The 27,403-nt window shown below is 47.5% G+C and overlaps 1 protein-coding gene and 1 long non-coding RNA gene across 9 annotated transcripts in view; one reads left to right on the top strand and one right to left on the bottom strand.

Moving 5' to 3' along the window:
- Window positions 1-248: 248 nt before the first annotated feature.
- Window positions 249-6,342, bottom strand: LOC147359957 (uncharacterized). The gene is made up of 2 exons (XR_015138816.1): window positions 6,183-6,342; window positions 249-3,331 (listed from the first exon to the last, which is right to left on the bottom strand). It is a non-coding gene; the product is annotated as an uncharacterized LOC147359957 (long non-coding RNA).
- Window positions 6,343-6,563: 221 nt separating this feature from the next.
- The window catches only part of LOC147359955 (uncharacterized), a 33,818-nt gene continuing 12,978 nt past the window's right edge, over window positions 6,564-27,403 (top strand). For 3 of the 8 annotated variants that reach the window (XM_086331288.1, XM_086331292.1, XM_086331289.1), the window contains exon 1: window positions 6,564-7,347. In XM_086331288.1, the coding sequence (XP_086187414.1) occupies window positions 7,004-7,347 (344 nt within the window). In that variant the 5' untranslated portion in view covers window positions 6,564-7,003. Of the gene's footprint in view, window positions 7,348-13,105; window positions 13,208-27,403 lie in introns of all 8 variants that reach the window. The other 5 variants (XM_086331287.1, XM_086331290.1, XM_086331293.1 and 2 more) reach the window with 4 other exon arrangements.

Genomic DNA, 27,403 nt, shown 5'->3' with positions numbered 1-27,403 from the left:
TGAGAGTCCCCCAGAACCCCAACAACTCCCTTTTCTCTGCTTGCTTTACTTCCCTCCATACTTTTTATCACCCTTGGCCACACTAAATAACTGGATTATTCATCTCCTGTCTTTACACTCTAAGGCTGAATTCCATGAGAGTAAATAATTTTTTTTCCTATTTCCCTTTCATTCCAGGTCTCTAGTTCTGGAACTGTCCTGGCGTATAGGAAGCCTAAATAAATATTAATATTTGTTGGACGAATGAATGCTGGGCTTTGAACACTTGTTAGGAGCTGATAATTTTAGAGTCTATTTCCTTAGCCCTCACCCCTTCCCAGCTGCAGCCAGGGCAACAGGGTACACCCACTCTACCCTCTGTTCTGACTCACAAGCTACAGCACCATCTGTATCGACTTGATGGTTGGGAGCCTCCTCCATGGAAGGAGGAAAATTTACTTCATTTTTAGAGAAAAGAAGTAAAGGCATGTTTTATTGGTATGAAATTGAAGGGAAAAATAAAAATCTTTCTCATTTGTTATCAACTATTTCCTCAAATGTATTTATAATTAGAGTCAGTATGATTCAGACTTTGAGGATATCTTGGTACCCAAGGTTACCACTGAAAATATGAAATTATTCTGATCCAGTAGCAGGGCTAAGGGGTTGAACTGACTGATTATTGACACAAAACTATACCTGGAAATGTACATCATTTGACTTTATCATTATTTTTCCCTTTCTTATAAAAATAGAGTGCTTAGGCAGGAAGGTGGCTTATAATTATAGGTGCTAATTAATAGTCAAATACTTGAGAAATTGATACACACTTATATAAGGAGTTCATTTTTTAATACCAGAGAAAATCTGTAATCTATGACTTGAACTTGAACCACAACTCTTCTTATGCAAGAAACTACAGATACAGGTCCAAAAGGCTGTACAGAATTTTAAGGGAAAAAAAAAAAATTAAGAGCGTAGCTCCTCAGTTAGAAGCACAGTAGTCAGGGGTGCAGTCCTAGAGCAGCCTGCCAGGGTTCAAATCCTGACTGTGCCGTTGGCTTTGCAGCCTCGGGGAGTGAATTAATCTCCTTCAGCCTCAGTTTGCTCATATGTCAAATGGGCATAATAATATCACAGTTTGACCACTCCAAGAAGCCACCGAAATGCAGCATCACGAACCAGGAAGAAAACAAAGATTGTAACTAATTATAAAACAGCCTACTGACTCGAAGACTTATAGGTACTTTAGAAATGTTTTGAGTTGCCACATAAAACACAGTATGTCCAATTAAATTTAAAATTCAAATAAAAAATGAATAATGCTTAGGATCAGTTTATCTTATTTGGAACATATACTTGGGATATGTCTATACAAAAGAAAAAAAAGATTGTTTATCCAGATTTTAAATTTGACTGGGATCCTGCAATGTATTTGCTAACTCGGGTAACTCTAGTTATAAAGGCCCAAAACACCCGTCCTAGACTGGGAGACGCGGGCTGCGTGGATAAGCAGGAAGAGCCTTCGACGGGCGCCTGGCACACAGTGGGCCCTCGGAAAGTGGTAGGTGGTGCAAAGAGCCCGAACCCACAGCCTGCAGCCCTGCAGAACCCCTCTGTTCCACCCCCAGGCCTTGGCTCAGACCTTCTCGCCCTGAAAGAATCCAATATATTTATTCAGTGAAGAGAGGCTCCTTTTTCTTTCTCAATGAATGGAAAAATACCCCTTTAAAAAATGCAATGAATGGAGAGCTTCCACTTTGTTTTCACCCCCTTTCTGTACCGATTCCCCTGTTCTCAACGCTTTGAAATGCCCCCAGGGTTGGGGGTGGGGGGGGTGGGGGGGAGTCTGTTCCCAACGTCTCTGGAGCCTGGAAGGAGAATCCTTTCAGATAAGCCCTGCACTGAGCTCCTTGCCTCCACAGGGCCTGCACCCCTCCAGGAGCGCCTTGGAGTCTCTACCTTTGAGATCTCAGGTGTCTGCCGCCAATTACATTTCCGCCCAGCTCCTGAAGCTGCTTAATTAGCCTAATTGCAGGGTTGCGGCAGTAGGCTGCCTGGGGAGGGGTGTTAACCCTGTATTTCCAGTGCACATCGCAGGTTCCCAGGGCTCCCGGTGATTGCAGTGGCCAAAACCCACTACAGTTTGTTCAGAGTCCTGTCTGTTTCAAAACAATACTAATGTAAAAATAATAGTAACAAGTATGCATGGTCAAAAATTTTAAATAATAAGTAGTATCAGTTGAATGCTATGTACCGTTCATTATGTGTTACATAGATATATTCACCCATAAATGTCTGTTCCGTTTATTTTGCACAAGCGGGATTATACAATATACATGCAGAGGTGACCTGCCTTGGTGGGTGAAAGACACATCTTGTCTTTAATGTCTACACTTTAGAGTCAACTGTTCTTTCTTATAAAGCTGCATGATATTCAATAGGAGGGACATGCCATAATTTATTTAATGAGCCTCCTATTATGAAACACTTAGGTTGCTTCCAGATTTGTGCCACGCCCCTCCTCCCACCCACACAAATAACATGCAAAGCAGCAAATGAAACAGGGAAACATCCTTGATCTGCTGGGGGGGGGTGGTGGTGGTGGTGCAGCTGCAAAGTGTTGTCTGGACCAATCAGAAGGCAGCACACAGTGAGAGGGAGCAGGGTCCTGGGGGTCCCCAGGGGAACCAGTGTTAACCCTTTAGTTGCTGGATCCTGGGACTCCCCAGATGGCTCCAGGGAGAGGCCAAGGCAACCTGTGGGGGTGGACTGCTGGGCTAGCGGAAGCAGCTTTTGACCATCAGTATAGAAACCCTCCCGTATCTTAACATCAATATGTTTCTCCTGGTCATCCCTGCTGACTATCGTCCCTGTTTGAGTATATCCACAGATCTCTAACTCTAGAATTCCTGGGTCAAACAGTGTGAACACTTCATCTCAATTATCAAACTTGATCCCTATTATCAGTTTTTTCTTAGGAGTCTTTTCTTGTGGGGAATTTAAAACATAATATTAACAGATGATATTTATGAGAGCCAGGCACCTGGCTGGTGACGATAGCCTGCAATCTTCCCAAGAACGCTATGCAGCTGGTACTTTTACCACACACACTTTACAGGTGGGGCAACTGAGACTGACTCAAATCACATAGCAAGTCAGAGGCAATGCTGGGTTTCAAACCTGTTTCCATAGGACCCTGCAGTGGCTATTCCGTTGACTTCCTCCATCCTAAGGAGACATGAAGAGAAGGAGAGTGATGCCCATAGGTCCGGCCTCCAGGGGTCGAAAGCTCACGGACAGACACAGTACACACCCAGGTGCAAATGGAGCTAAGACGCTGTGATGAGATCTAGGGTGACAGAGACGAAAGAATGCAACAGATGTCAGGGTGCTGTCAACAGGAATCCATGGTGTCACAGGGGAGCTCCCAATGATCGGCTACATGGACTTGCCTTCTTTGAGTCTTGGGTTATCAGGAAACGTGAACAATAACCCACTCTAGCGGGGCTGCAACAGAGAAGGCAATGGCACCCCACTCTAGTACTCTTGCCTGGAAAATCCCATGGACGGAGGAGCCTGGTGGGCTGCAGTCCATGGGGTTGCTAGGAGTCGGACATGACTGAGCGACTTCACTTTCACTTTTCACTTTCATGCATTGGAGAAGGAAATGGCACCCCGATCCAGTGTTCTTGCGTGGAGAATCCCAGGGACGGGGGAGCCTGGTGGGCTGCTGTCTATGGGGTCGCACAGAGTCGGACATGACTGAAGGGACTTAGCAGCAGCAGCAGCAGCAGCAGCAGCAGCAGCAGCAGGGCTGCAAAGGGAACTGAGTTAACCCACATGAATGACTGTGGCCTGGCAGTTATTCTTTGGTCTGTGTGCAAGTCCAAAGGCTCCTTCAAATTTTCAAGAACGTAATTCTGTGATATCAGAAGGAAGGGGGAAGACTGTCCTTTAAAGACTGACCATTCCTCCCAACAATGCCCTAGTACTGCTCCCAATCACACTAAAAATAAAAAATCTCCCCAATGCTATAAAGAATTTTTATTCACCATAAAAAAATCAAGATATATAATTTTTTATTGTTTTTTTTGTGCCACACTGCAAGGCTCTCAATATCTTAGTTCCCCGAGCAGGGACTGAACCCAGGTTGCCTGCATTGGAAGCTCATAGTCCTAACTACTGGACCGCCAAGCATAATTCCCCATGCTGATATACTTTTTATATACTTTATTTAGTTTACTTTTTATATACTTGATCAGTTCAGTTCAGCCGCTCAGTCGTGTCTGACTCTTTGCGACCCCATGAACTGCAGCACACCAGGGCTCCCTGTCCATCACCAACTCCTGGAGTTTACCCAAACTCATGTCCATTGAGTCAGTGATGCCATCTGACCATCTCATTCTCTGTCATCCCCTTCTCATCCTGCCTTCAATCTTTCCCAGCATCAGGGTCTTTTCAAATGAGTCAGCTCTTCGCATGAGGTGGCCAAAGTATTGGAGTTTCAACTTCAACATCAGTCCTTCCATGAACACCCAGGACTGATCTCCTTTAGGATGAACTAGTTGTATCTCCTTGCAGTCCAAGGGACTCTCAAGAGTCTTCTCCAACACCACAGTTCAAAAGCATCAATTGTTCGGTGCTCAGCTTTCTTTATAGTCCAACTCTCACATCCGTACATGACCACTGGAAAAAACGTAGCTGTGACTAGATGGATGCTGACCCCAAATATTCCATCACAGGTATTATGTTTGATCTGGTTCTGCCTCCCTCCAGTCTGGTCTTCCCACTACAGCCTGTGTGGCTTGGACACAACGGGGACCGTTTCACACCTCGGATGGAAGGCCTGAAGAGCTTCTCTCTCCCCTCACTGTTTGAAAAGTGCCTGAAGTTGGTGTCTAAGATAGCCTAGAGAAGGCACACATCCCCAGTCCATCCTTTGCTATGCTACGCTATGCTATGCTAAGTCCCTTCAGTCGTGTCCGACTCTGTGTGACCCCACAGACGGCAGCCCACCAGGCTCCCCGGTCCCTGGGATTCTCCAGGCAAGAACACTGGAGTGGGTTGCCATTTCCTTCTCCAATGCATGAAAGTGAAAAGTGAAAGCGAAGTCGCTCAGTCGTGTCCGACTCTTCGAGACCCCATGGACTGCAGCCTACCAGGCTCCTCCGTCCCTGGGATTCTCCAGGCAAGAGGACTGGAGTGGGGTGCCATCGCCTTCTCTGGTCCATCCTTTACCCGCGCCCAATTCCCTCTTGCATGGAAGCACAGAGTCTGCACATTCTGGATGGTCTCTGTTTTCACTCTCTTCTGTCTCTATTCTCTTTCTGCCAGACTCAGGGTCTTTGCTTGTCTCTGAAGAATTGAGACCGCTTTCCTTGTTGAGCACGGTGATACCAAGGAAATCCAGTGTCACCTGCTCTGGGAGGCCTCCCCAGTCTCCCTCCTGCTAGTCTGTCCCTGCTCCCCCAACCCGTGTAGTAACCATGATCCCTGGACACACTGCCTTGTTTTGCCTGGTTATCTGTCCCCACCATGGTCTATGAACCTCTGAAGGCAGCCAGCCATGTTCTGTGAACCAACTACATCCCCAACATCTACCACTCGCGTGGCACTGAAATCCTTCGCACTTAGCGAAGTGATGAACAAGTCTGGGAGGCTTTCACTTAAAGGAGCACCCAGGGCAGCACGCGTGTGTCTTCACCCTCCATGACAAGAGGTGGGGTGGGCGGTGAAGGAGAGACTGGGACTGTGTTCCTTCCCTAGCTGATCTCAGGCACCGGCTTCACACAGTCTTTGAGAGTCAGTGTGCAGCATCACTGCAACTCACTCCTGGAGTTATGGGCGCTGGCTCCACCCCTGGAGTGCATGCTAAACAGACCCCGGGAAACAGGGATAGCGTTAGTGGTGAGTACCGCTCTGGCCTCCCCACAACGTTCCCAGACCGTCCAGGCCTTTCACCCGGTTGCTAGTGCCCAGAAACCAGTTTCAGCCACATTGCTCCGCACACAGGTTTCTTCTGATGTTCTCACCCTCTACTTTAACAGGGGTGCACACAGGTGCCTTATTTTTCAAGTATCGGATGCACTATGAGACACTGACGGGCTTGGTAGGCAGAGACTATGGAGAAAGTTTGTAGAAGTAGAGTGGGTTCGGGTGTGTGTTTGAGAGACAGAGTGGGTGAGAGCGAGCAAACGCACCTGAGGAGGTAGAGCGGATGCTGGCTCATCTACAGAATAGAGGACAAAGCTCCAAGATGATTCTGGTTTGGCAGGCTCCTCAGCATCTCTCGCGAGTGACCATGGGTGTCAGGGTGGTGTCTTCTTTGAAGCTGGGAATGAGCAAGTGTGTTTGGAGGGACTGGAAAGAGTGGAAAAAAGAGGCTGTATTAGAGCTGAGTTCTGGAAAAGAACCATCATCCCATTCTCACCACTGAGAGATAACCTGTGATATCTCTGTGGTGTATTTTCTTTAGAATTGTGTGTGCGTGTGTGTGAGATACCATGTTGTACACACCCCTTCCCCTCAGTTTAGTCAAGAACATTATAAGCATCCTTTCATGTCATTAAGCATACCTTTATGCCTTAGTTCTTAGGGCTAGCCAACATGATATTTTCTATTTTATGTATGCTGTGTGTGCTCAGCTGCTCAGTCATGTCCATGTCTGTGTGACCCCATGGACTGTAGCCCACCAGGCTTCTCTGTCCATGGGATTCTCCAGGCAAGAATACTGGAGTGGGTTTCCATGCCCTCCTCCAGCGGATCTTTCCAACCCGGGGGCTGAACCTGCGTCTCTTTCCCTCTTCTGCATGGGCAGGAAGGTTCTTTATCACTGAGCCACCTGTTAGGACAGGACTATAATGTATTTTTCCTTCATTGTGTGATATTTAGGTTTGAACGAGTAAACCACATTAACAATTCCTGAGAAATAAAGATAGAATCCAGGTAAGAAAATAAAAGCTAATCTTTTTTTTCCCTTTTCCTCCGTGCTCAGTCTAGTTTCATTGGCTCGCAAGGGCCGATGGAGAGGCCTCGCACCTGGAACTTCAGGCCCTTCAGCAGCCTGGCTGTGTGGGGAGCACTGTACCGGGTTCCCCAACGCAATCAAGATGGCGGCGGGGGCAGTGTGCAGACGCTGCACGCGAGACTCGGGTCCAGAGCCTCGCGAGAACTCCGCCCCTTCCCGGCTGCCAGTCAAAGGGCCGCGCACAGCCTGTTGGGAGAGCGTGCGCTCTGGAGCTGGAGCTCGCATGTCGTATGTTTGCCGAAGACAGACTCTCGTTTGCTTTTTAAAGCAGCTGAGTCTCGTTCCATTGGCTCTGAGGACACCGGGCGGGAGGCCCCTGCTGGCGCCCCTCTTGGAAGGTAACCGGCCATTTTCTGTGTGTCACTGTGTACTACAGTGCAGTTTGGCATTTAAAAATAGTTAATTACCAAACGGAATGGTGTTGGGAAAAGGCTTAGTGAATAGTCATGCTTTTTATTTCTTGCCCTTTTCATTGTCATCATTGGTTCATTTGGGAGTGTTGTTCTCTTGGCCCCGATCCCATGGGAAGTGTTTGGAGAGCAAAGACTGCTCCTCGTTCTGCCCTTGAGGTGCCCCGACATCAGGACGACACAGACCACGTGATGGGCACCCAGTCGGGGAGGTGAGGTGTGACGTGTCACTGATGGGTACGGCACCTTGAGCATTCATCACGGTTTGTTGTTGTTGTTTCTAATTAAGATGTAGGTTATTGAGATGCTTGTTTTTTTGTTAGTTTGTTTGTTTGGGGTTTCTTTGGGGGCCACATTTCGAGGCCTGTGGAATCTTAGTTCTCCCACCAGGGATTGAACCCGGACCGTTGGCAGTGAAGGTGCGGAGTCTTAACCACTGGATCTCCAAGGAATAGCTGATAACTTTTTATTGTACATAGGTCTGCTTTAAAGTGTGTTTATATCATAAATGGCTCTATGGATTTTCACCCACTTGAACAAGCCTGAGTGACCATCCACCAGATAGTGACCTAGACTATTTTAGAACCCCAGAAACTCCTCTGGTACCCTCTTACACTCCACGCATTAGCTTCTGTTTGGTTCTGTGTTGTTTTGCTTTGTGGTCATTGTAGGTGCTTTTGTTTTTATTTCTTTTTTCAGATTCAACCTTAGGAAATGGAATCTCGCCTATAGCACTAGAAGAGCAAGCCCTCCTCATCGTGTGTGGAGGGGTGGGGGGAAGCTGTTGATGCAAATGCAAAAAGGCATAACCTTAATAATAACCAAACAAAGTAAGGCATTTAGGAGAGCTGATGAGATGCAGTTGGAGGGTAAGAGCGTTTACAAGAATGTCATCCTCTGAACTTCTTAGTTCAGACCTCTGCAGGAGAAAATTTATTCTTGGCATTATCTGGCCCCTGTGTTTAGTAGTCTATCATACATTCATTTCTTTTTCATTCTTCATTCTTTCCACCCAGCAAATATGTTGATTGATTGCCTTCTTCAGGTCTTAGACCAATTGTGCTGCTGGAGAGAGAGTAGGATTCAGAATCAATAAAGCCCCTGCCCTCAGGGACTGACAAATAAATAAGAAAAGCATTGTTCTTGTGTTAGTCACTCAGTCCCATCCAACTCTGTGCAACTCCGTGGAGTGTAGGCCACCAGGCTCCTCTGTCCATGGGATATTCCAGGCAAGAATACTGGAGTGAGTTGCCATGCCCTCCTCCAAGGGATCTTCCCGACCCAGGGATTGAACCCAGGTCTCCTGCATTGCAGGTGGGTTTTTTTTTTACTGTCTGAGCCATGGAGGAAGCCCAAGAAAAGCATATTACATGTCAGATGGGTGCAGTGCTACCTGGAGAGGACCGGGAACACCAGCAAGTGGCCCTGTTTCCTGCAGGCAGGCAGAGGAGGACCTCCTGCAAGGGAGGCCTTTAGAAGAGGCAGATCCAGGAATAGTGTTCCAGAAAGAGGCCCCAGCAAGGGCAGAGACTCTGAGGCTTGAGCTACCAGGCGTACCTGAGGAGTGGGAAAGTGAAAGTCACTCAGGCGTGTCCGATTCTTTGCGACCCCATGGACTGTAGCCTGCCAGGCTCCTCTGTCCATGGATTTCTCCAGGTAAGAATACTGGAGTGGGTAGCCATTCCTTTCTCCAGGAGATCTTCCCCACTCAGGGATCGAACCCAGATCTCCCGCACTGCAGGCGGATTCTTCACCACTGAGGACTGGGAAGGAGACACAAATGATTGGAGCCAGAGGATCAAGAGGAGGAGCCTGGATGTGAGGTTAGGTTGTGTTTTATTTTTATTTTTTGTATTGAGTCTACTGTATGGCTAAGATTTCTCCTACGGGGCAGGAAATATGATATCAGGATGTTCTAGTTGTGCCTTAAGTGTGACAGCACAAAGAGGAGTAACTGTGATTCATTTTGGGGGCCTAAGTGTGTTTCACAGGCGGGTGGAGGGCCTTGTGGGTGGTTGTGACGCCTCTGTGTTTACTCTGGCGGCCATGGGAGCCATGGGGGTTGGGAGCATAAGGTATACATGTCCTGGACTAGATGACAAAGACCATGCTGACTGCGATTGAGGTGTTATGAGGGTGAGAAGGCAACCAGGAAAACCAGTTTGGAGGCTAGTGGGGCTTCCCTTGTAGCTCAGCTGCTAAAGAATCCGCCTGCAATGCGGGAGACCTGGGTTTGATCCCTGGGTCGGGAAGATCCCCTGGCGAAGGGAAAGGCTACCCGCTCCAGTATTCTGGCCTGGAGAATTCCATGGACTATACAGTCCATGGGGTCACAAGGAGTCGGACATGAGTGAGCGACTTTCATTTCACTTCACTTCACTTCAGCACTCCAGAGAGGACCTTCGTGGTCCAGTGGCTAAGAGTCCAATGCAGGGGGCCCAGGTTTGATCCCTGGTCAAGGAACTAGATTCCACGTGCCGCAATTAAGAGATCCGTGTGCCACAGCTAAAACGCACTGCCACATCAGTAAATATTAAAACAGACAAACAAAACTCCAGAGGAGAGGAGATCCCCCTCCCTGTTATTTATTATTGTTTAACAGACCACCCCTACATTTATGCCTTAAAACAGCAGTAGTTTATTATTTCTCATGGTTCTGCGGGCTGCTCAGGCAGTTCTTTTGCATCACAAGTGTCAGCTGGGTCCTATTTTCCTCCAGCTTTGCAGGCCTAGTAATTTTTTTTTTTTAAACCGTTCACCCATATACATTTGACCTTGTTGGGTATGAGGTGTTTTTATGCTTCCATGAATATTCTCAAGCTTTGTTCTGCGATGCAGTTAAATGACCTGGAAATAGTTTGATCCTTTCAGGTCTTGCTTTTAAGATTTGTTCTCCAAGATCAGAGCAGTGTTTAGCCTCCAAGGCTAATTATTCCTTGCTACTGAGGCAAGACCCTTCTGAGTATCCTGCCCATTGTCTGGGAATTGTGCGGTTGTCCAGTCTGGTTGTATGAGCCCTGCTGTTTATGTGTGCTGTGCAAAGTTGCTTCAGTTGTGTCTAACTCTGTGCACCCCTATTGACTGTAGCCCTCTAGGCTCCTCTGTCCACAGGATTCTCAGACAAGAATACGAGAGTGGGTTGCCATACCCTCCTCCAGGGGATCATCCCGACCCAGGGATCGAATCTGTGTTTCTGTGTCTCCTGCATTGGCGGGCCAGTTCTTTACCATTAGCGTCACCACTGCAATCCAGGATGGTTCTCTCTGAAGTCTCGTGAAGTTTCTTCTGGTGTGTGTGCTGATCAGTAGTCAACTGATGACTCCACATGGGTCCCTTCTCTCTGGAGTTCTGTCTCCCCACCCCACTCCTCTCTCTGGTACCCTGCCCTTTGAACTTGGCTGCTTCAGTCTTCCGGGCCTATCAGCTCCATCTGTTCAGCTCAGAGAGTCCGTCCTGCTCCTCCTGGATCCTCCCCCTCCAAACATGTTGACTTTGAGATGCTTCTTAATCATCCCAGAGATTCCTTGAAATGTTTTCTGGAAGAATCCATCACAACACCCAGACTTCTCGGTTCAAGGTGAGTCAAAGACTCAGGTGCATCTCCTGTTACATTGTCTATCAAGGGATTGCTTTGACATTTGAGATCTGACTTTGGGCTCAGTCTGGTCACTGTAACTCCTTAAATTATTTCACGTACTAGGTCTTTGATCTGGTTGATGAGCCTCAAAAATTTAGCTTTGTTTCTTCCCTGTTCAGCTGAAGGAAAACATACATTAGTGATTTTGGTTATTCCTTACTTTCAGTATAGATCAGACTTCCCTGGTGATCCAGTGGTTAAGACTGTGCTCCCATTGCAGGGGCCCGGGTCTGATCCCTGGTCAGGAAACTAGGAGCTTCCCGGTGGCTCAGTGGTAGAGAATCTGCCTGCCAGTGCAGGCAACTTGTGTTCAATCTCTGGGTTGGGAAGATCCCCTGGATAAGGAAATGGCACTCCACTCCGGTGTTCTTGCTTGGAGAATCCCACGGACCGAGGAGCCTGGTGGGCTGTGGTCCATGGGGTCACAGAGTTGGACACGGCTGAGCACGGAGCACAGGGAAGTCCATCCCACACGCCGCAACTAAAGAGTTTGCGTGCTGCAGTGGCGATCGGCAGTCCTGTGTGCAGCAGCTAAGGCCTGGTGCGGCCACATAAATAAATAAAAATAAATGTTGTAGTAATAAATCTACTTGAAAGAGGCTTTGTTTTTAACCAGTGGACCGCAGTGCTATTTGTTAGTAGTAGGGATTTCCATGGTGGCTCAGTGGTAAAGAATCTGTCTGCAATGCAGGAGACCCGGGTTTGATGCCTGGGTCAGGAAGATCCCTTGGAGGAGGGTATGGCTACCCACTCCAGTGTTCTTGCCTGGAGAATCCCATGGACAGAGGGGCCTGGTGGGCCACAGTCTATAGGGTCACAAAGAGTTGGACATGGCTGAAGCGACTGAACACAAATAGTTAAAGTACTGGCATTGGTAGATGACATAGTCTTAAAAATATTGGTTAGAAAGTATTTAAGGTATTCTTATATCAGTCTCACTCACTTCTGCAGAAGCCAAGACTCTTGTTTGCAAATTATGGAAACGTCAAACTAGCATAAGCAAAAGTCCGAAAAGAAATCCCCTTACAAAACTGAAACTTAGAGGCTCATACAGCTCCAGAGCTTAAGAGCTGAAGAGGCAGGGCCTGATTCCAGCCAGGTCTTCAGGTGTCTCTCCCTCTTAGTTCTGCTTGCCTCTCCCCGTCTTCATTCTCAGTCTGCCGGGACCAAGTTTCTGTTGGCCTTCAGGTTTTGATCTCAGAGGGAAACAGAGGACATGTCCCCCAACACGACCCTGCTTGGTGTGGGGTCAGGAGGAGGTCAGGGCCCCAGGGCGATGGGACCAGAGCGGGATTTCTCGTCCCTGGCAGCACTGGTACCCTGGGCCCTACAGCTCTTTGCTGGGGGCTGTCCTGTGCATCGTTGGGCCTCTTAACAGTGCCCCTGGCCTCTATCTACTAGATGCCAGTGCTCAGGATCACCAAAAATAACTCCAGATATTGCCAGACATCCCTCAGTGGGCAAAGTCACCCCTGTGGAGAACCAGTTCTATGGAGCGAGAGTAGTTTTCTACGGGAGGAGATGCCGGGCTGGGAGAATAGGCCTGTGACCCATCCCTGTGTGCTTTCTGAGCAGAATAGAAGGAGGTGGACCAGTTGTTGGGATCTACTAATGTACTGTGAGGCTTCTCTGGTGGCTCAGACAGTAAAGTGGCTGTCTACAATGCGGGTGACCTGGGTTCGATCCCTGGGTCAGGAAGATCCGCTGGAGAAGGAACTGGCAATCCACTCCAGTACTATTGCCTGGAAAATCCCATGGACAGAGGAGCCTGGTTGGCTACAGTCCATGGGGTCGCAAAGAGTTGGACACGACTGAGCGACTTCACAATTCAATTCAATCAGTACTGTGAACCACTGATAGGTGTGATTTAGTGCAGTGCTTTAACTTGGAAAATCATCTTGTGACAGGGTTTATAAAAACTCGGGACTATCTGTGAACATGTTTGAGATATATGAAAGCTACGGCAGGATCAGAAAAAAAACAGAAACTAAGGCTGAGACATGGAGCAAGGTCTAGTTTCTTTTATTGTATTTGTTTTTTGGCCCGTAGCTTATGGGATTTTAATTCCTCCACCAGTGATCAAACCCAGGCCCCAGGAAGTAGAAGTGCAGAGTCCTAACCACTGGACCACCAGAGGATTCCCATACCCAGGTCTGTTTTGACTCAGTCTTGTACTAGAGGCATGATCTTTCTTATTTATGTAAGCTCCCTTAATCCTGGACTTTCTCCAGTATAAAAGATAATTAATGATACCAGATGACAAAACAATTAATGATATTATATGAAGGGCCTGGATAAACTCTAAGCCGCATGCAAATTGGAGATATTATTTAAATGTACTCTTCAACTAATTGAACACGGAAGCTACTTGGGTGACGAGTTTGCAGAACAGCGCGTCAGGTGTGTTTCCGTGGTTTGTCCTGTGACTGTGGAGCACTGTACTCTCTTTCTTATTCACTCTCACTTTTCCCTCCCGCTTGCCTTCTCTCCCTCCTCTCTCTCCTTTTTGGCTTCTTGGTTAATCTAGAGATGTCAATGTTATAAGGAAGGGGACAGTTATTTTTTTACTTTGTAGTATGTTCCAAGAGGCAAAGAATTGCTCACCTCAGAATTATGTCTATTCTGTACTTGCTGCTTAAAAAAAAGAAGAAGGAATAACATTTCCAGTTCACTGAGCTAACATTGAGCCCTTGGAATGATCCTAACCTTGTGAAGGCTGACTTTTCTGTCCCCACCGTACACGGTGTGTGTGTTTTCAGCTTTCTGGCTCTGTTCCACCTTGGTAATAACCCAGCTGGTTAATTCAGTGGGATTTAAGCTTCTGGTCCTTGTCTGAAAAAATCAGAAATTGCCAGAAAACATTTGAACAAGTCACGGAACCCAGTTGTAGTCAAGGGTTAGACTGTATCCCAGAGACAAACAAACGCCCTAACCCCACGTCAGAGGCAGGGGCTCAATTATCCCAGAGACAGACAAACGCCCTAACCCCACGTCAGAGGCAGGGGGTCAATGATTCCTCTCTGAAAGGGCTCTCACAGTCACTATGTACTCCCCAAGTGAAAGAGAGAAAATTCACCTCGTGATCTAAATCAGTTGTAGGAAAATTTCAGAGTGTCATCTCTTGGAGCAAATATTGTCTGACTTTTGGATTAGATTCGTGATTTATTACACAAGACCGTCTTTTGAGTTTGGGTGAAGAATGTCGTGTTCGTTCCTCTTCTGTTTGTAGAGACAGGCTTTCGTGGATGGCGTCTCTTGTGATCACTATCAGTGGGTCATTTTTCATATTCTTGTTTCAAATCTAACAATTGCTGAAATGAACGCATACCTTTCTCAACCAGTAAAATATCTCCTGAAAGATGGCTTTCTTCTCAGAAGAAAGCTTTGGAATCTTGCAGAGAAAGTCACCATTCTTTAAGTCAGAGGCTACACTAATAATCACGATTTACATGTGAATAGTATAAACTACAGGAAATCAGAGAGAGAGGGAGGGAGGGAGGCAGAAGAAAATTTTATTATGTACTTGGCTAGGAGTCTTCGAGTGTTCATAGTCTGGGAACGGATACTGTGAAAGCCTTTCTGTCGTTAGGGAGAGCCCACGCTCCCACCGCACCCCCCATCCTCAGTCCTTGCTTTGGAGTCAATGCCCTTCCTATACTCAGTAGGGTTAGGGCAGATGCTGGTGGTGTTTTTCCCCTCCTCGGCATATTTCTACAGCTGGAAACTACGGAAGCAAAGAGGCTGATTAATTGCCTTCTACCTAAGTACATTAATACTATTCTCTTTGCATCTTCCAACAGTTTCTGTTTTAAGGACCTATTTCCTTTCTAATGAAATTTCAGTATGACCCTCTTGTGTGAATGCATCTTTCCGGGCCTTTTGGGGTTTCCTTTACCAGCGTTGTTACTTCGACCAGAGAGCTTATATCTGTGGACTGTTGCAGGCACGTGAACCGCGGGTAAGATAGAGATGAGATGTATGTGAAAAATACAAACACATGTCATCAAACACACTTAGTTTTCCACTCATGGGGTATAGACTTGGTCTTTCCAACTGCTTTTAAGTTTTGAAGGGCCAGTCAACAGAATAATAACCCAAATCATTCTTCTTATTTTAGGGATTCTGAGAATTCTGGCCACAACCTAATTTTTAAAAGCATAACGTATTAGTGATTAGAACAGATTTTTTCCCAGGACTTTTCGAGGTAACTCCTCCCTAAATGATGGCTCAGAAGTGTCAGTCAGTCTCAGGAGCTGACCATTAAGCCACTGGCCACGCTTCTGTTTTTAAGAATCACTAGGAAAAACTGGAAGCAATTTTACAAAATAAAGGAAATACTCTGTTCTTTTTTTTTCTTGTGGGGAATGAGAAGAGACAGAAACTTTGATTCATGTATAGCCAAGATCTGGGCATAAAACAAATACAGTAGAACTCTTTCCTAAGTGGTGGTCACAGTCTTAATTCCCAGAGTCTGGTCTCCATCAGGGTTTCAGTGTGTGGGGCTTGCTGTCAACCGCACGGCGTGGTCTGTGACGTATCCAGGGCTCCCTGAGTGTGAAAGCAGAAACCCTGAAACTGTTTCATTGATTGGAATCCACTAAACAGCTCCTGAGTCATGTATACAATTCCATTGTTCCAATAGCAAACATTGAGTCCTTTGTCAAGTTTAATCAAAATGCAGTGACCTGTGGCCACTGTGGATGATGGGACCCACCAACAAACCGCTCTGTGACTGTGAGCACCTGACATTCTAAGGGCTTCCTGATGATCAAAGTTCAGCTACTCTTTATAGCTTCAAGACTTGCACTGCTTCACGTGGTGTTTATTTTCATTTCCCCTGGGCAGAACTCTCTAGTCTGGGCTTAAGTTTTTATACCATACTTTTGAGAGGGCCTCAGATTACCGTATCACAGTGATAGCAGTACTCTTAACACGGAAGACTTTATAAGTCTCTCTGCCCCGTTGAACCACTACTGTGCATTTATTTTGTAGATGCAGAAAACACAATTATTGTTTGGAATAGAACTAGGCCTTGGGGACCCGAGGCTCTAATTGTCCTCACCCCCATCATCACCATCCATGGGTTTTATCAGAATTAAATAAAAATGAATGATGTGGTTGTCAGTAGGCACAGGGAAAGGAAACTCTATCTGTAAGCTCTTTGCTACTTGTGCCTACACAAGAGTGTTCTCTGATTTGTGACTGTTTATAAGAGAAAATCATTATTCTTGGCTGCTAAGTCTCTGGAAGTCATTCGTTTGAGGAGGCACAAAATATTTCACCTGTTTTTATTCCCTCAGTTTTCCTATGAATATTCATTCAGTATTTTGGCTGATAATACAGTGAAAGAGCAGGTTCTATGCAGTTCTTTTTGGAATCAAGCTTTATCTACTTCTTTGGATAATTAAATATTCCTTCCTCAGAAAGGCCTACCACAAGCAGCCTAAAATACTGCCAGCGCCTCCCATCTCTCTCCATTTTCTTGCCCCGATTCACTTTTTCTTCAAAGCACTCATCAGTACAGGGTATTGTGCTAACACCTGTATTTATCTGTTAGCTTATAAATCCCTAGAACAGGGCCACCCAACAGAAGCCAATGCAAAGCACATAGGACATTGAAAATGTACCAGGAAACACACTCTGAAGCTAAAAAGAAACAGGTGAAATTAATTATAACAATGTTACAGACACAGGCCCCTGGAGTCTTTAATTAAGAGAAACCGGGGGACTTCCCTGTGGCCTGGTGGCTGAGACGTGGCACTCCCAGTGCAGGGAGCCTGGGCTCGATTCCTGGTCAGGAACTAGATTGCACACGCCACGGAGAAGATCGAAGATCTGGTGGGTGCGACTGAGACCAGGTGCAGCCAGATACAATAAATAAATATTAAAAAGATAGAAAAGAAATCGAGAATTCCAGCCAAGGCTGTATCAGGGCTTGCGCCGCAGCACGAGGGAGTAAGAACAAAAAATAGGTGCCTCTGGAGAGGAGCTGCCTGGCCCCTTCCATGGGGGTAAGTGGGATAATGATGCGGTGGGCCCATCTGGAGAGGAGCTGCCTGGCCCCTTCCGTGGAGGTAAGTGGGGTAACGATGCGGTGGGCCCATCTGGAGAGGAGCTGCCTGGCCCCTTCCGTGGGGGTAAGTGGGGTGATGATGGGGCGGGCCCATGGGTGGTGCCGGAGGCGGAGTGCAGGTGATCTGCACACGCACGGTGGTGCCAGTGTGCCAGGGCCATGGGCAGCCCCTGCCTCTGCTGCTGGCGCCTCCGGAAGGCAGTGGGCTGTGGTCTTCCTATATCCGGTTCTTCAGATTTGCTCCAGCAGCCCATGCACGCAGTTGTTTTCCATCCCTTTGTATTCTGTTGCCCAAGGAGATGTGAGCCCAAGACCCTACACTAGATGGTCCCAGTCTAGCTCAACAATATGTTTTATTAAACGCAATACATCTATAATATATGACATAATACATGATATAACATACGACAGAGGTCCCTATAGTTAAAGCTGTGGTTTTTCCAGTAGTCGTATACAGATGTGAGACTTGGATCATAAAGGATGGGCACTGAAGAATCGATGCTTTTGAACTGTGGTGTTGGAGAAGACTCTTGAGAGTCCCTTGGACTGCAGAGAGGTCCATCCTAAAGGAAATCAACCCCGAATATTCATTGGAAGGACTGATTCTAAAGCTGAAGCTCCAAAACTTTGGCCACATGATGCAAAGAGCCAACTCACTGGAAAAGACCCTGATGCTGGGAAAGATTGAAGGCAGGAGGAGAAGGGGATGACAGAGGATGAGATGGTTAGATGGCATCACTGACCCAAAGGATATGAATTTGAGCAATCTCTGGGAGATAGTAAAGGACAGGGGAGCCCGGAGTGCTGCAGTCCATGGTGTCACAAAGAGTCAGACACAACTTAACAATAAACAAAGTCCATAGTATTACCGCCTCAATATTATATTGAACATCCAGTCACTTCAAATCAATATAAAGTGATTGCTAATGCTTCTGCTGCTAAGTCGCTTCAGTCGTGTCCAACTCTGTGTGACCCCACAGATGGCAGCCCACCAGGCTCCTATGTCCACGGGATTCTCTAGGCAAGAACACTGGAGTGGACTGCCATTTCCTTCTCCAGATTGCTAATGAGATACTTTAAATTCATTTTTTGGACCAAGTCTTCAGAATCTGGTGTTTGTCTTTTTTTTTTTAACTGTTCATTTATTTTTAATGGATTGATGATTGCAGCATCTGTTTTATACTCTCAGGCCCTCTCAGTCCCAACTGCCACCTTTCATGTGCTCAAGGGCCGCGTGTGACTTGTGGCTGCCCTGCTGAACTGCCTGGGTCTGGGGTATGATCTCCAGATGGTTAGTGACTTTGCTTTGTTCACTAGAGAAAATAATTACTAAGCACACCCTAAGTGCATGGTAGATAGTCAGTGAGATGGCAAGTGAACACTAAATGCGTAAGGACCACGACTGCTCGGCCAAAGGTCTGAGGGTTAGAATGTCATCGGCATGCTGCAACATCCCTGGTTTTCTCTTTTTCCTCTCGTTTCCCTCTTGCCTGCCTCTCCAAGAATATCAGAATGCAAGAAGAGTCACTGCGATCATTTATTCCACCCCGACCTGCTTTTGCTGGGAAAAGCCAAAGGCTCTATCCCATGGCTCTTCCACCCGCCCGCTCCTCAGAGTGGGTCCGTTCAAGTCCCTTTTCTGCCTGTTTCCTCTCCTCTTGGTTCTGTGCCCCCTCCCTTTAATTAGTTCTCAAGCTGCCTCATAAGCAGTGGTTCATAGCATTTTTAAAAAGAGCTGACTCATTGGAAAAGACCCTGATGCTGGGGAGGATTGAAGGCGAAAGTAGAAAGGGGCAGGAGAAGGTGAGATGGTTGGATGGCATCACTGACTCAGTGGACATGAATCTGAGCAAACTCCGGGAGAATGTGGAGGGCAGAGGAGCCCGGCGTGCTACAGTCCATGGGGTCGCAAAGAGACACAACTTAGAGTCGGAACAAAACAACCAATCCCTTGATATTTGGGCAACACCTCCTTCTTTCTGTTCCTCCTGTCAAGTCCAGTAAATAAAGCACCCCTTGGGCGCCTTCTTTGGGCCAGATGCCCCAGAAGTAGGCCGCGCACGTTCACCTCAGGGCCGAGTGGACACTGGTCCTGCCGGAGTTCCTTTTGGTCCGGGGTGGGGGACGTCACAGTCCCTACAGTGATGACACAGAGTGTCATTCGGGAGGCTCTGGAAAAAGACAGGGTTCAAATCCCGGTGCTGACACTACCAGGCATCTGGGCTTGAGCCGGTCACAGTACAGCTCTGTGCCTTAGTTTTCTCATCTGTAAAATGGCGCTGATAGAAGTATGTACCACAGAGTGTTGTTGGGGGGATTCAGTTATGTACAGGCAGGTGGGATTGAGAGAAAAAAATTATCCACAGGCCTGCCTGAACATGCGCTCAGTCATGTCCAGCTCTTTGCGACCCTGTGGACTGTAGCTCACCAGGCTCCTCTGTCCGTGGGGTTTCCCAGGTAAGAATACTAGAGTGGGTTGCCATTCCCTACTCCAGGGGATCTTCCCGGCCCAGGGATCGAACCTGGGTCGCCCAAGACTCCGTGCATGGGAAGGTGGATTCTTTACCAGAGCCGCCTGGGAAGCCCTGTGTACAGGCGTGCCGCGTTTTACTGTGCTTTGCTGTCTGTACTTTACAGATTTGCATGCTGTACAGATTGAGGCTTGAGGAAGGCCTGCGTCAGAGTGTGTTGCTGTTGCTTTTCCAGCAGCATCTGCTCACTTCACGTCTGTGTGTCATGTTTGGTAATCCTCACGCTATGTCAAACTTTCTCATCACCATATCTGACACAGTAACCAGTCATCTTTGACATTCCTACTATGATTCGCCGATGGCTCAGATGATGGTTAGATTTCATAGCAATCAAATATTTTTTAAGTATTTCAAAATTAGGGTATATACATTGTTTTTTAGACATATGGTATTGCACACTTGTGTAAACATAACTTCTACATGCGCTCGGAAACCAAAGGATTCACGTGACTCACTTATTGCCATGTTTGCCTTGTTCCAGTGATCTGGAGCTGAATTCGCAGCATTTCTGAGGCCCTGTGTATGTCTTCGTTGCATGATTATACTCTTGTAAAGAGAGGACCTAGGATCATTGCCAACTGCGGTTAAGAGACAGGCAGAGCTGATTTACTAGACTTACTAGAAGGGTATCTGGCATTAGCACATTTCTAAGTGTTGGATAGTATTGTCGTTGCCAGCGCTGGAAGATGTCCCTTCGGGGCGGTGCAGGGAGCACAGCAGCACAGACGGCAGAGGGTCAGGGGTCGTTCCCGGGAGGATACGGCATCGAAGTGCGGCCTGGTGACGGATTAAGGGGGCGGGAGGGACCGCACTCGTGAAGACCTGGAAGTAAGCATTCTTACGGCAGTTTGAGGAACTGAAAAAGTTTGAAATGCCTACGCCGAAAGCCCAAAGGCCTCTGAGGGCCAGGTGGAACACGTTAGGGTGAGCCGTGAAACTGCTGGTGTCGGCTCTTGCCAAACTGAAAATGGCAGTTACTTACGGTTTAGCAGAACAGTACGGCTGCGATGAAAAACGAGTCGCTCAGTCGTGTCCAGCTCTTTGTGACCCCATGGACTCGACAGTCCGTGGAATTATCCAGGCCGGGGCAAGGTAGTCCGTCCCTTCTCCAGGGGACCTCCCCAACCCAGGGGTCGAACCCAGGTCTCCCACACTGCAGGGGGATTCTTTACCAGCTGAGCCACCAGGGAAGCCCAAGAATACTGGTGTGGGTAGCCTATCCCTTCTCCAGAGGATCTTCCCAACCCCGAAATTGAACCAGGGTCTCCTGTGTTGCAGGCAGATTCTTTACCAACTGAGCTGTGAGGGAAGCTGTGTATAAACAGCAGAAACAAACCAGGACTTGAGCGAGCTCCTGACACACGGCATGTCTTGGGACCCTGGGTCTCACCGGCACATGGTGCCCCTGGGCTGGGGGGCTCGTGGCGGGGCACCGGGGCCCGGGGCTGGGGCGTGGCTGCTGCAGCTGCCCTGCAGGGTGACCTGTGCTCCTCGGCCGCGCTAAGAGTCCAAAGACGCAATTTTGACAGGTTGCCTTTCGACTTTGAAAATGGTAGCTCAGATTTTTTCTAAAGATTTTTTTGATGTGGACCAATTAAAAGTCTTTGTTGAATTTGTTACAGTCTTGCGTCTGTTTTATGGTTTGGTTTTTTTGGCTGAAAGGCATATGCGATCTTGGCTCCCAGACCAGGAATTGAACCTGCGCCCCCTGCATTTAAAGGAGGTCATAACCATTGGCCCACCAGGGAAGCCCCATTAGCTCCAACTCTGGGGAGGGACACAAGGTAGGGACCAAAGCATTTGCTGACTGAATGTGGCTCTGTAACTACTGCTGCTGATCTGTTGCCTGAGTTTAGACAGGGTGGGGGTGGGGCAGGAACGAGGCAGGACTTTTGAGCCCAAGATTTTCTTTTCAGTTTAGTCGCTCAGTCATGTCCCACTCTTTGTAGCCCCATGGACTGCAGCACGCCAGGCTTCCCTGTCCATCACCAGCTCCCAGAGTCTGCTCAAACCCATGTCCATCGAGTCGGTGACACCATCCAACCATCTCATCCTCTGTCGTCCCTTCTCCTCCCACCTTCAGTCTTTCCCAGCATCAGGGTCTTTTCAAATGCGTCAGTTCTTCGCATCAGGTGGCCAAAGTATTGGAGCTTCAGCTTCGACATCAGTCCTTCCAACAAATATTCAGGACTGATCTTTAGGACAGACTGGTTGGATCTCCTTGCAGTCCAAGGGACTCTCAAGAGTCTTCTCCAACACCACAGTTCAAAAGCACCAGTTCTTTGGCGCTCTGCCTTCTTTATGGTCCAACTCTGACATCTATACATGACTACTGGAAAAACCATAGCTTTGACTAGAAGGACTTTGTTGGCAAAGTGATGTCTCTGCTTTTCTTTTAAGAAGTGAATTATTGAATGTTTCCCCTACTTTCTCTGGCCCTGCCTGCTGCCATCTCTATTCAAAATCGTTTCCTCTGAAGCCGTCCAGTGGCTTCCCCACTCTGTACTGAAAGTAAGGCCAGGGGTGCCAGGGCCAGCCACCTGAGGAACTAAAAGTAACACCTTTTTCCAGCTAAGAAACTTTGGCGAGCACAGCCGCGTCCCGCCGCGCTCAGCCAGCCTGAGTCCAGAGCTCAGTTTCTCTGCTGAGGGTGGTGCTCCCCAGGCTGTGTGCTGACCAGCTGTGCGGCTCTGTCCTGTCTCCTGCTTCCTTCAGGGGCTGCTCTAGAATTTGCGGTGCACACCTGTACACACATATTTTTACACACACGTTTATATTGATCCAAGTCTACTTGCCTTTCCTTTTTTTGTGGACCATTTTAACAGTCTATATTGAACTTATTACAGTATTGCTTCTATTGTTTCTGTTCTGGATTTTTTTGGCCATGAGGCCCATGGGATCTTAGCCCCCTGACCAGGGGTCGAGCCAGCACCCCCTGCACTGGAAATCAAAGTCTTTCCTGGGAAGTCCCCAAGTCCACTTTCAAATAACAGTACGCCACTTCACAGGGAGTGCGGTACCTTTGCAGACGTAATCCAGATTCCTCCCTCATCTCTTGCGTCATCACTGGCATCCTGTTCGCTTATCCATAAGTATGCACACACACACACACACACACACACGCAGGCGTATACAACTGAATACACGGCTGCTGTATATGACTGAATACGTGGCTGCTGTTATTAGTTTAAATAAGCAGTTATCAGATCAGTAAAGAGTAAGAACAATAACATTCTTCTACCTTCACTTACCCCTCCTCTTTTGCGCTTCCTTCTTTATGTAGATCTGAGTTTCTGACCTGTTCTCCTTCTCCCCAGAGAAGCCGATTTTAACAGGTCTCGCAAGTCTGGTCTGCTGGCGACAAATCTCAATTTTTGTTTGTCTGAGAAAGTCTTCATTTTTCCTTCACTTTTGAAGGATCATTTTGCCCAGAACAGAATTCTCAGTTGGTCTTTTTTTCCTCTCTCAAGCTTTTAAGTATTTCCCTCCACTCTTTTTGAGTGTTGGTTTCTGAGAAGTCAGAGATCATTACAGTCTCTGCCCATCAGTAAAGTGATTTTCCTTCTAACCTCTTTCAGTATTTTTTCCTTTATTTTTGATATTCTACCATTTAAGTATGACATGCCTAGGGCTTCCCAGGTGGCTTAGTGGTGAAAGAATCTGCCTGCCAGTGCAAGAAGATTTAGGAGACCGGGGTTCGATCCCTGGGTCGGGAAGATCCTCAGGAGAAGGAAGTGGCCACCCACCCCAGTATTCTTGCCTGGAAAATCCCATGGACAGAGGAGCCTGGTGGGCTCCATGGGGTCGCAAAGAGTCGGGCATGATTGAGCACGTACATAAAGATGTAGTTATACTAAGTGAAGAAATACGGTGTAGCCTGGACATAGGCATTTATCCTGCCCAATGTCTCTGAGCCTCCTGGATCTCTGCTTTAGTGTCTGACATTAATTTGGGGGAAATTCCCAGTTGTTTGTGCCTCAGGTATTTCTTCTGTCGCTTTCACTCTTTCTTCTCCTTCTGGGATTCCCCTTACACCTTGTCACACTTTTTCTAGTTCTCCCACAGCCGTTGGGCATTCCACTCTGGTTTTTAAATTATTTTTTGTTTTCAGTAACTGCTTTTTGGTTTATGAGTGTTCTGTTGATATATCCTCAAGGTTGGAGATGACTTTTCTCAGCCATGTCCAGTCTACTAGGATACCAATTAAAGACAGTCTTCCTTTCTGTTGCAGCATTTTCTATCTCTAGCGTTTCCTTTAATTCTTAGATTTTCTCTCTCTCTGCTCATATTTCCCATCTGTTCCTACATGCTGTCTCCCCAGGAGACTTCTCAGCGTCTTAATCCTTGTTGTTTTAAATTCCCGGTCTAAGAATTCCAACATCCCTGCCACATCTGAGTCTAGTTCTCATGCTTGCTCTCTCTCTCCAAACTGTGGGTTGTTTTTTTTTAATTTAGTATGCCTTGCGATTTTTTCTGATGGCCTGACGTGATGTACGCGGGAGAAGGAACTGCTGCAGGTCTGGCAGTGTGAAGGGAGGGGAGAGGAGCGCTGTATTCAGCTCCGAGCCTCTGGTGCCCCTGTGCGGTGAACCCCACAGTGCTTCTCACCTCATCATCCTTAGCTGCAGCAGGTGGCTCGAGTGGGCAGGAGCTGGGTATTTCCCTTCCTCCACGTGGAGAGCCACGGGGCCTGGAGTTAGGTATTCTCCTTCTCCTAAGTCAGTGCAGTTCTCATAAAACCGCAGCGATGAAGTCCTGGTTGAGCAATCTCTCCTGAGGGTGGAGCGTGCTCTGAGGGACGGACGCTGTAGCCTGTTGCAGACTGCCTCTTCTTCCCCTCCCCTGCTTGGAGCACGAGGGGACTTTTCCCTGATACTCACTGTGAGAACCTGGTCAGGAAATCTCACAAGGTGGGGGCCCCCTCCCTGCGACTGGGTGTCCCTGGAGCTTTTCAATCTCAGATCTGCCCACAGGAGCCTCCAGCCATCATTCAGTTTCAGTCCTGGTTTCTCTAGCCCATCTCTGACTCCCACCAAGGCTGATGGTCCCCTAAGCACAGATTGTCTGTAAATGCTTGTCTCCCCAGTTTGGGGGCAGTGGTTTGCCCTGTGACCTCACTTTTCCTGTTGTTGCTCTTACTCAGTCACTCAATTGTGTCTGATTCTTTGTGACCCCATGGACTGCAGCAGGTCAGGCTTCCCTGTCTTCACTGTCTTCCGGCGCTTGCTCAAACTCATGTCCATTGAGTCAGTGATGTGATCCAACCATCTCGTCCTCTGTCATCCCCTTCTCCTGTCTTCAGTCTTTCCCAACATCAGGGTCTTTTCCAATAAGTTGGCTCTCTGAATCAGGTGGCTGAAGTATTGGAGCTTCAGCTTCAGTGTCAGTCCTTCCAAATGAATATTCGGGGTTAATTCCCTTTAGGATAGACTGGTTTGATCTCTCTTCACTTCTCTTACTGATCTTAGAAGAGCTGTTCATTTTTTCAGTTTGTTCAGCTTTTCGCCTGTTGCTGAGATGGAGTGGTGGCTTCTAAGCTTCTTACATGATGGACCAGAAACCGGGAGTCTGTCCATGTTTTAAGAACCAAAAAGTGACTGAAAATATCAAGAACTGGGTGAAGGGGATTTGTCGGGTTAGAAGTGGAAATTTTAGGCTTCGACCACCTGCAAGGGAGAGTTTTGCCGCATGTGACGGCCACACGGGAAGCGGTAGCGCTGCGCCAGTGCTGGGACGAGCGAAAGCGGAGCTTGGAATCTGCTGCTGTCAGAGCTCCACTGTGTGTCCCAGGCCAGCCGCTTCCCTTTTCTGAGACTCCTTAGCTCCACTGTGTGTCCCAGGCCAGCCGCTTCCCTTTTCTGAGACTCCTTTTTTAAAACTGGGTGTTGGAACATTTACTGGAAGTTGTGGAAGGGATTAGAGCTAATTTGTATAAAGTGCATATCAGATGGTATATTCCAGTTCTTTTATACCTGATAGAATACACATTACAGATCATTATAGACATGATGTTTTTTCTTCCTTTTACTCTGGGGGAAAAAAAAAGGAATGAATATTGACTTAGTTCTCCAAGAACACAGGAAACGGTTCAAAGTTAACACAGTTCAAACCATGCTAAAGAATGATAGTTGGAAAAGCAAATTTGAGCAACGTAAAAAACACAGTTCATTATTCAGATCTGTCTGAAGATTCTGGAACATCTGGCAAAGTGTACGAGGGTGAGCTTTCCCCTCAGAGCCCTGTCTTCATTGTGAAGTCTCTCCCTTGAGGAAGTTTATAATACAGTAATTGAGTAGGAAGAGAGAAATCTCTTGCTGAAAGCAGTAAATGGCTGGGTAGCAAGTCTTAATCAGTTACCAGAAGTAAGTAAGTAAGTTATTTGCACAGTCGTGTCCGACTCTTTGCAACCCTATGGACTGTGGCCCACCAGGCTCCTCTGTGCATGGAATTCTCCAGGCAAGAACACTGGAGTGAGTTGCCACTCCCTTCTCCAGGGGATTTTCCCAACCCAGGGATTAAACCCTGGTCTCCTGCATTGCAGGCAGATTCTTTACCATCTGAGCCACCAGGGAAGCTTCCCCAATTATCAGAAGCATGACTTTAAAAAAAAAAAGAAAAAGTCTATATACTACTCAGCACCAGCATGTTCTTTTGTGGCTGGGCAAGTAAACTTATATAAAGCACAAAGGTAGCCCCTCCCCCTTTGAAAAATCTCCAACTTCTGTTTCCTCCCCACTTTGAGGGAAGTGATACACTAAAATTAAGTGGTGGCTTCTCATCGTGGTTAGCAGCATGCACTTGGAGCCAGTCTGTCCTAGATTTGTAGCTGGGTTGGCCACTGCGTGTCCTCATGTGACCTGGGGTGAGTTCACCGATTTCTCTGAGCCTCCATTCCCCACCTGTAAGATGGTGGTGGTTGCAAAAATGAAATTTTGATAATCCCTGAAAAGAACCTAGCTCCATGCTTGTGAAGATGAGGCATCATGATTTCCAGAAAAGGGCCAGTTTAGGACGTTTTCAGTCTAAATCCTTGTCTGCAAACAGTGACTCAGACCTTTGAAATGAAAGGAACAATTCACAACAAGTTTGAGAAGCTGGGAAAACATGGAATTGGGGGTGATCAAGAGCAATCTAACCGGAAGAGACACCAGTATCCCCCGTGGTTTTCTTTCCTAGAATCACTTCTGCTTCCCTCCTGGAAAGGACAGCGACTGAGAGAGACTGAGGAGGGGCAAAATGAAAGTAAAGAGTGCTGTTTTCAGGAGATTGGGCTTTCCTGGCAGCTCAGTCTCTTGCAGGATTCGTTGCAGGTGTAAAGAATCCACTTGCAATGCAGGAGACCCAGGTTCGATCCCTGGGTTGGGAAGATCCCCTGGAGAAGGAAATGGCAACCCACTCCAGTATTCTTGCCCAGAGAATCGCAGTGACAGAGGAGCCTGGCTGGTTACAGTCCATAGGGCTGCAATAGTCAGACACGACTGAGCAACTCAACCACACCACACCACTGTTTTCAAGAAGAGGCCGCTGGAGTTAACGCAGCTTCCCAGCTCTGGGTGGAGCCCGGAACCTAGCATCTGAGCAGAGGGCTGGATGAGGCGATGTCCGGGAAGCCCTTAACAGTGGTCTCGGGCACCAGCCCTGCCCGCTCTGCATGTACTGTGCTGCTGGCTCGCCGCTGCCCCTGACCCCCGTGTTCTGAGGGGCACAGAGCTGCCTGCCAGGGGCCCACACTGTTTATATTTC

This window comes from Bos grunniens, chromosome 13, assembly GCF_055505025.1.
Source record: "Bos grunniens cultivar Pamir isolate PY7600 chromosome 13, Bosgru_T2T1.0, whole genome shotgun sequence".
NCBI classification, from domain to species: domain Eukaryota; kingdom Metazoa; phylum Chordata; class Mammalia; order Artiodactyla; family Bovidae; genus Bos; species Bos grunniens.
This window is presented reverse-complemented; position numbering and strand designations above follow the sequence as displayed.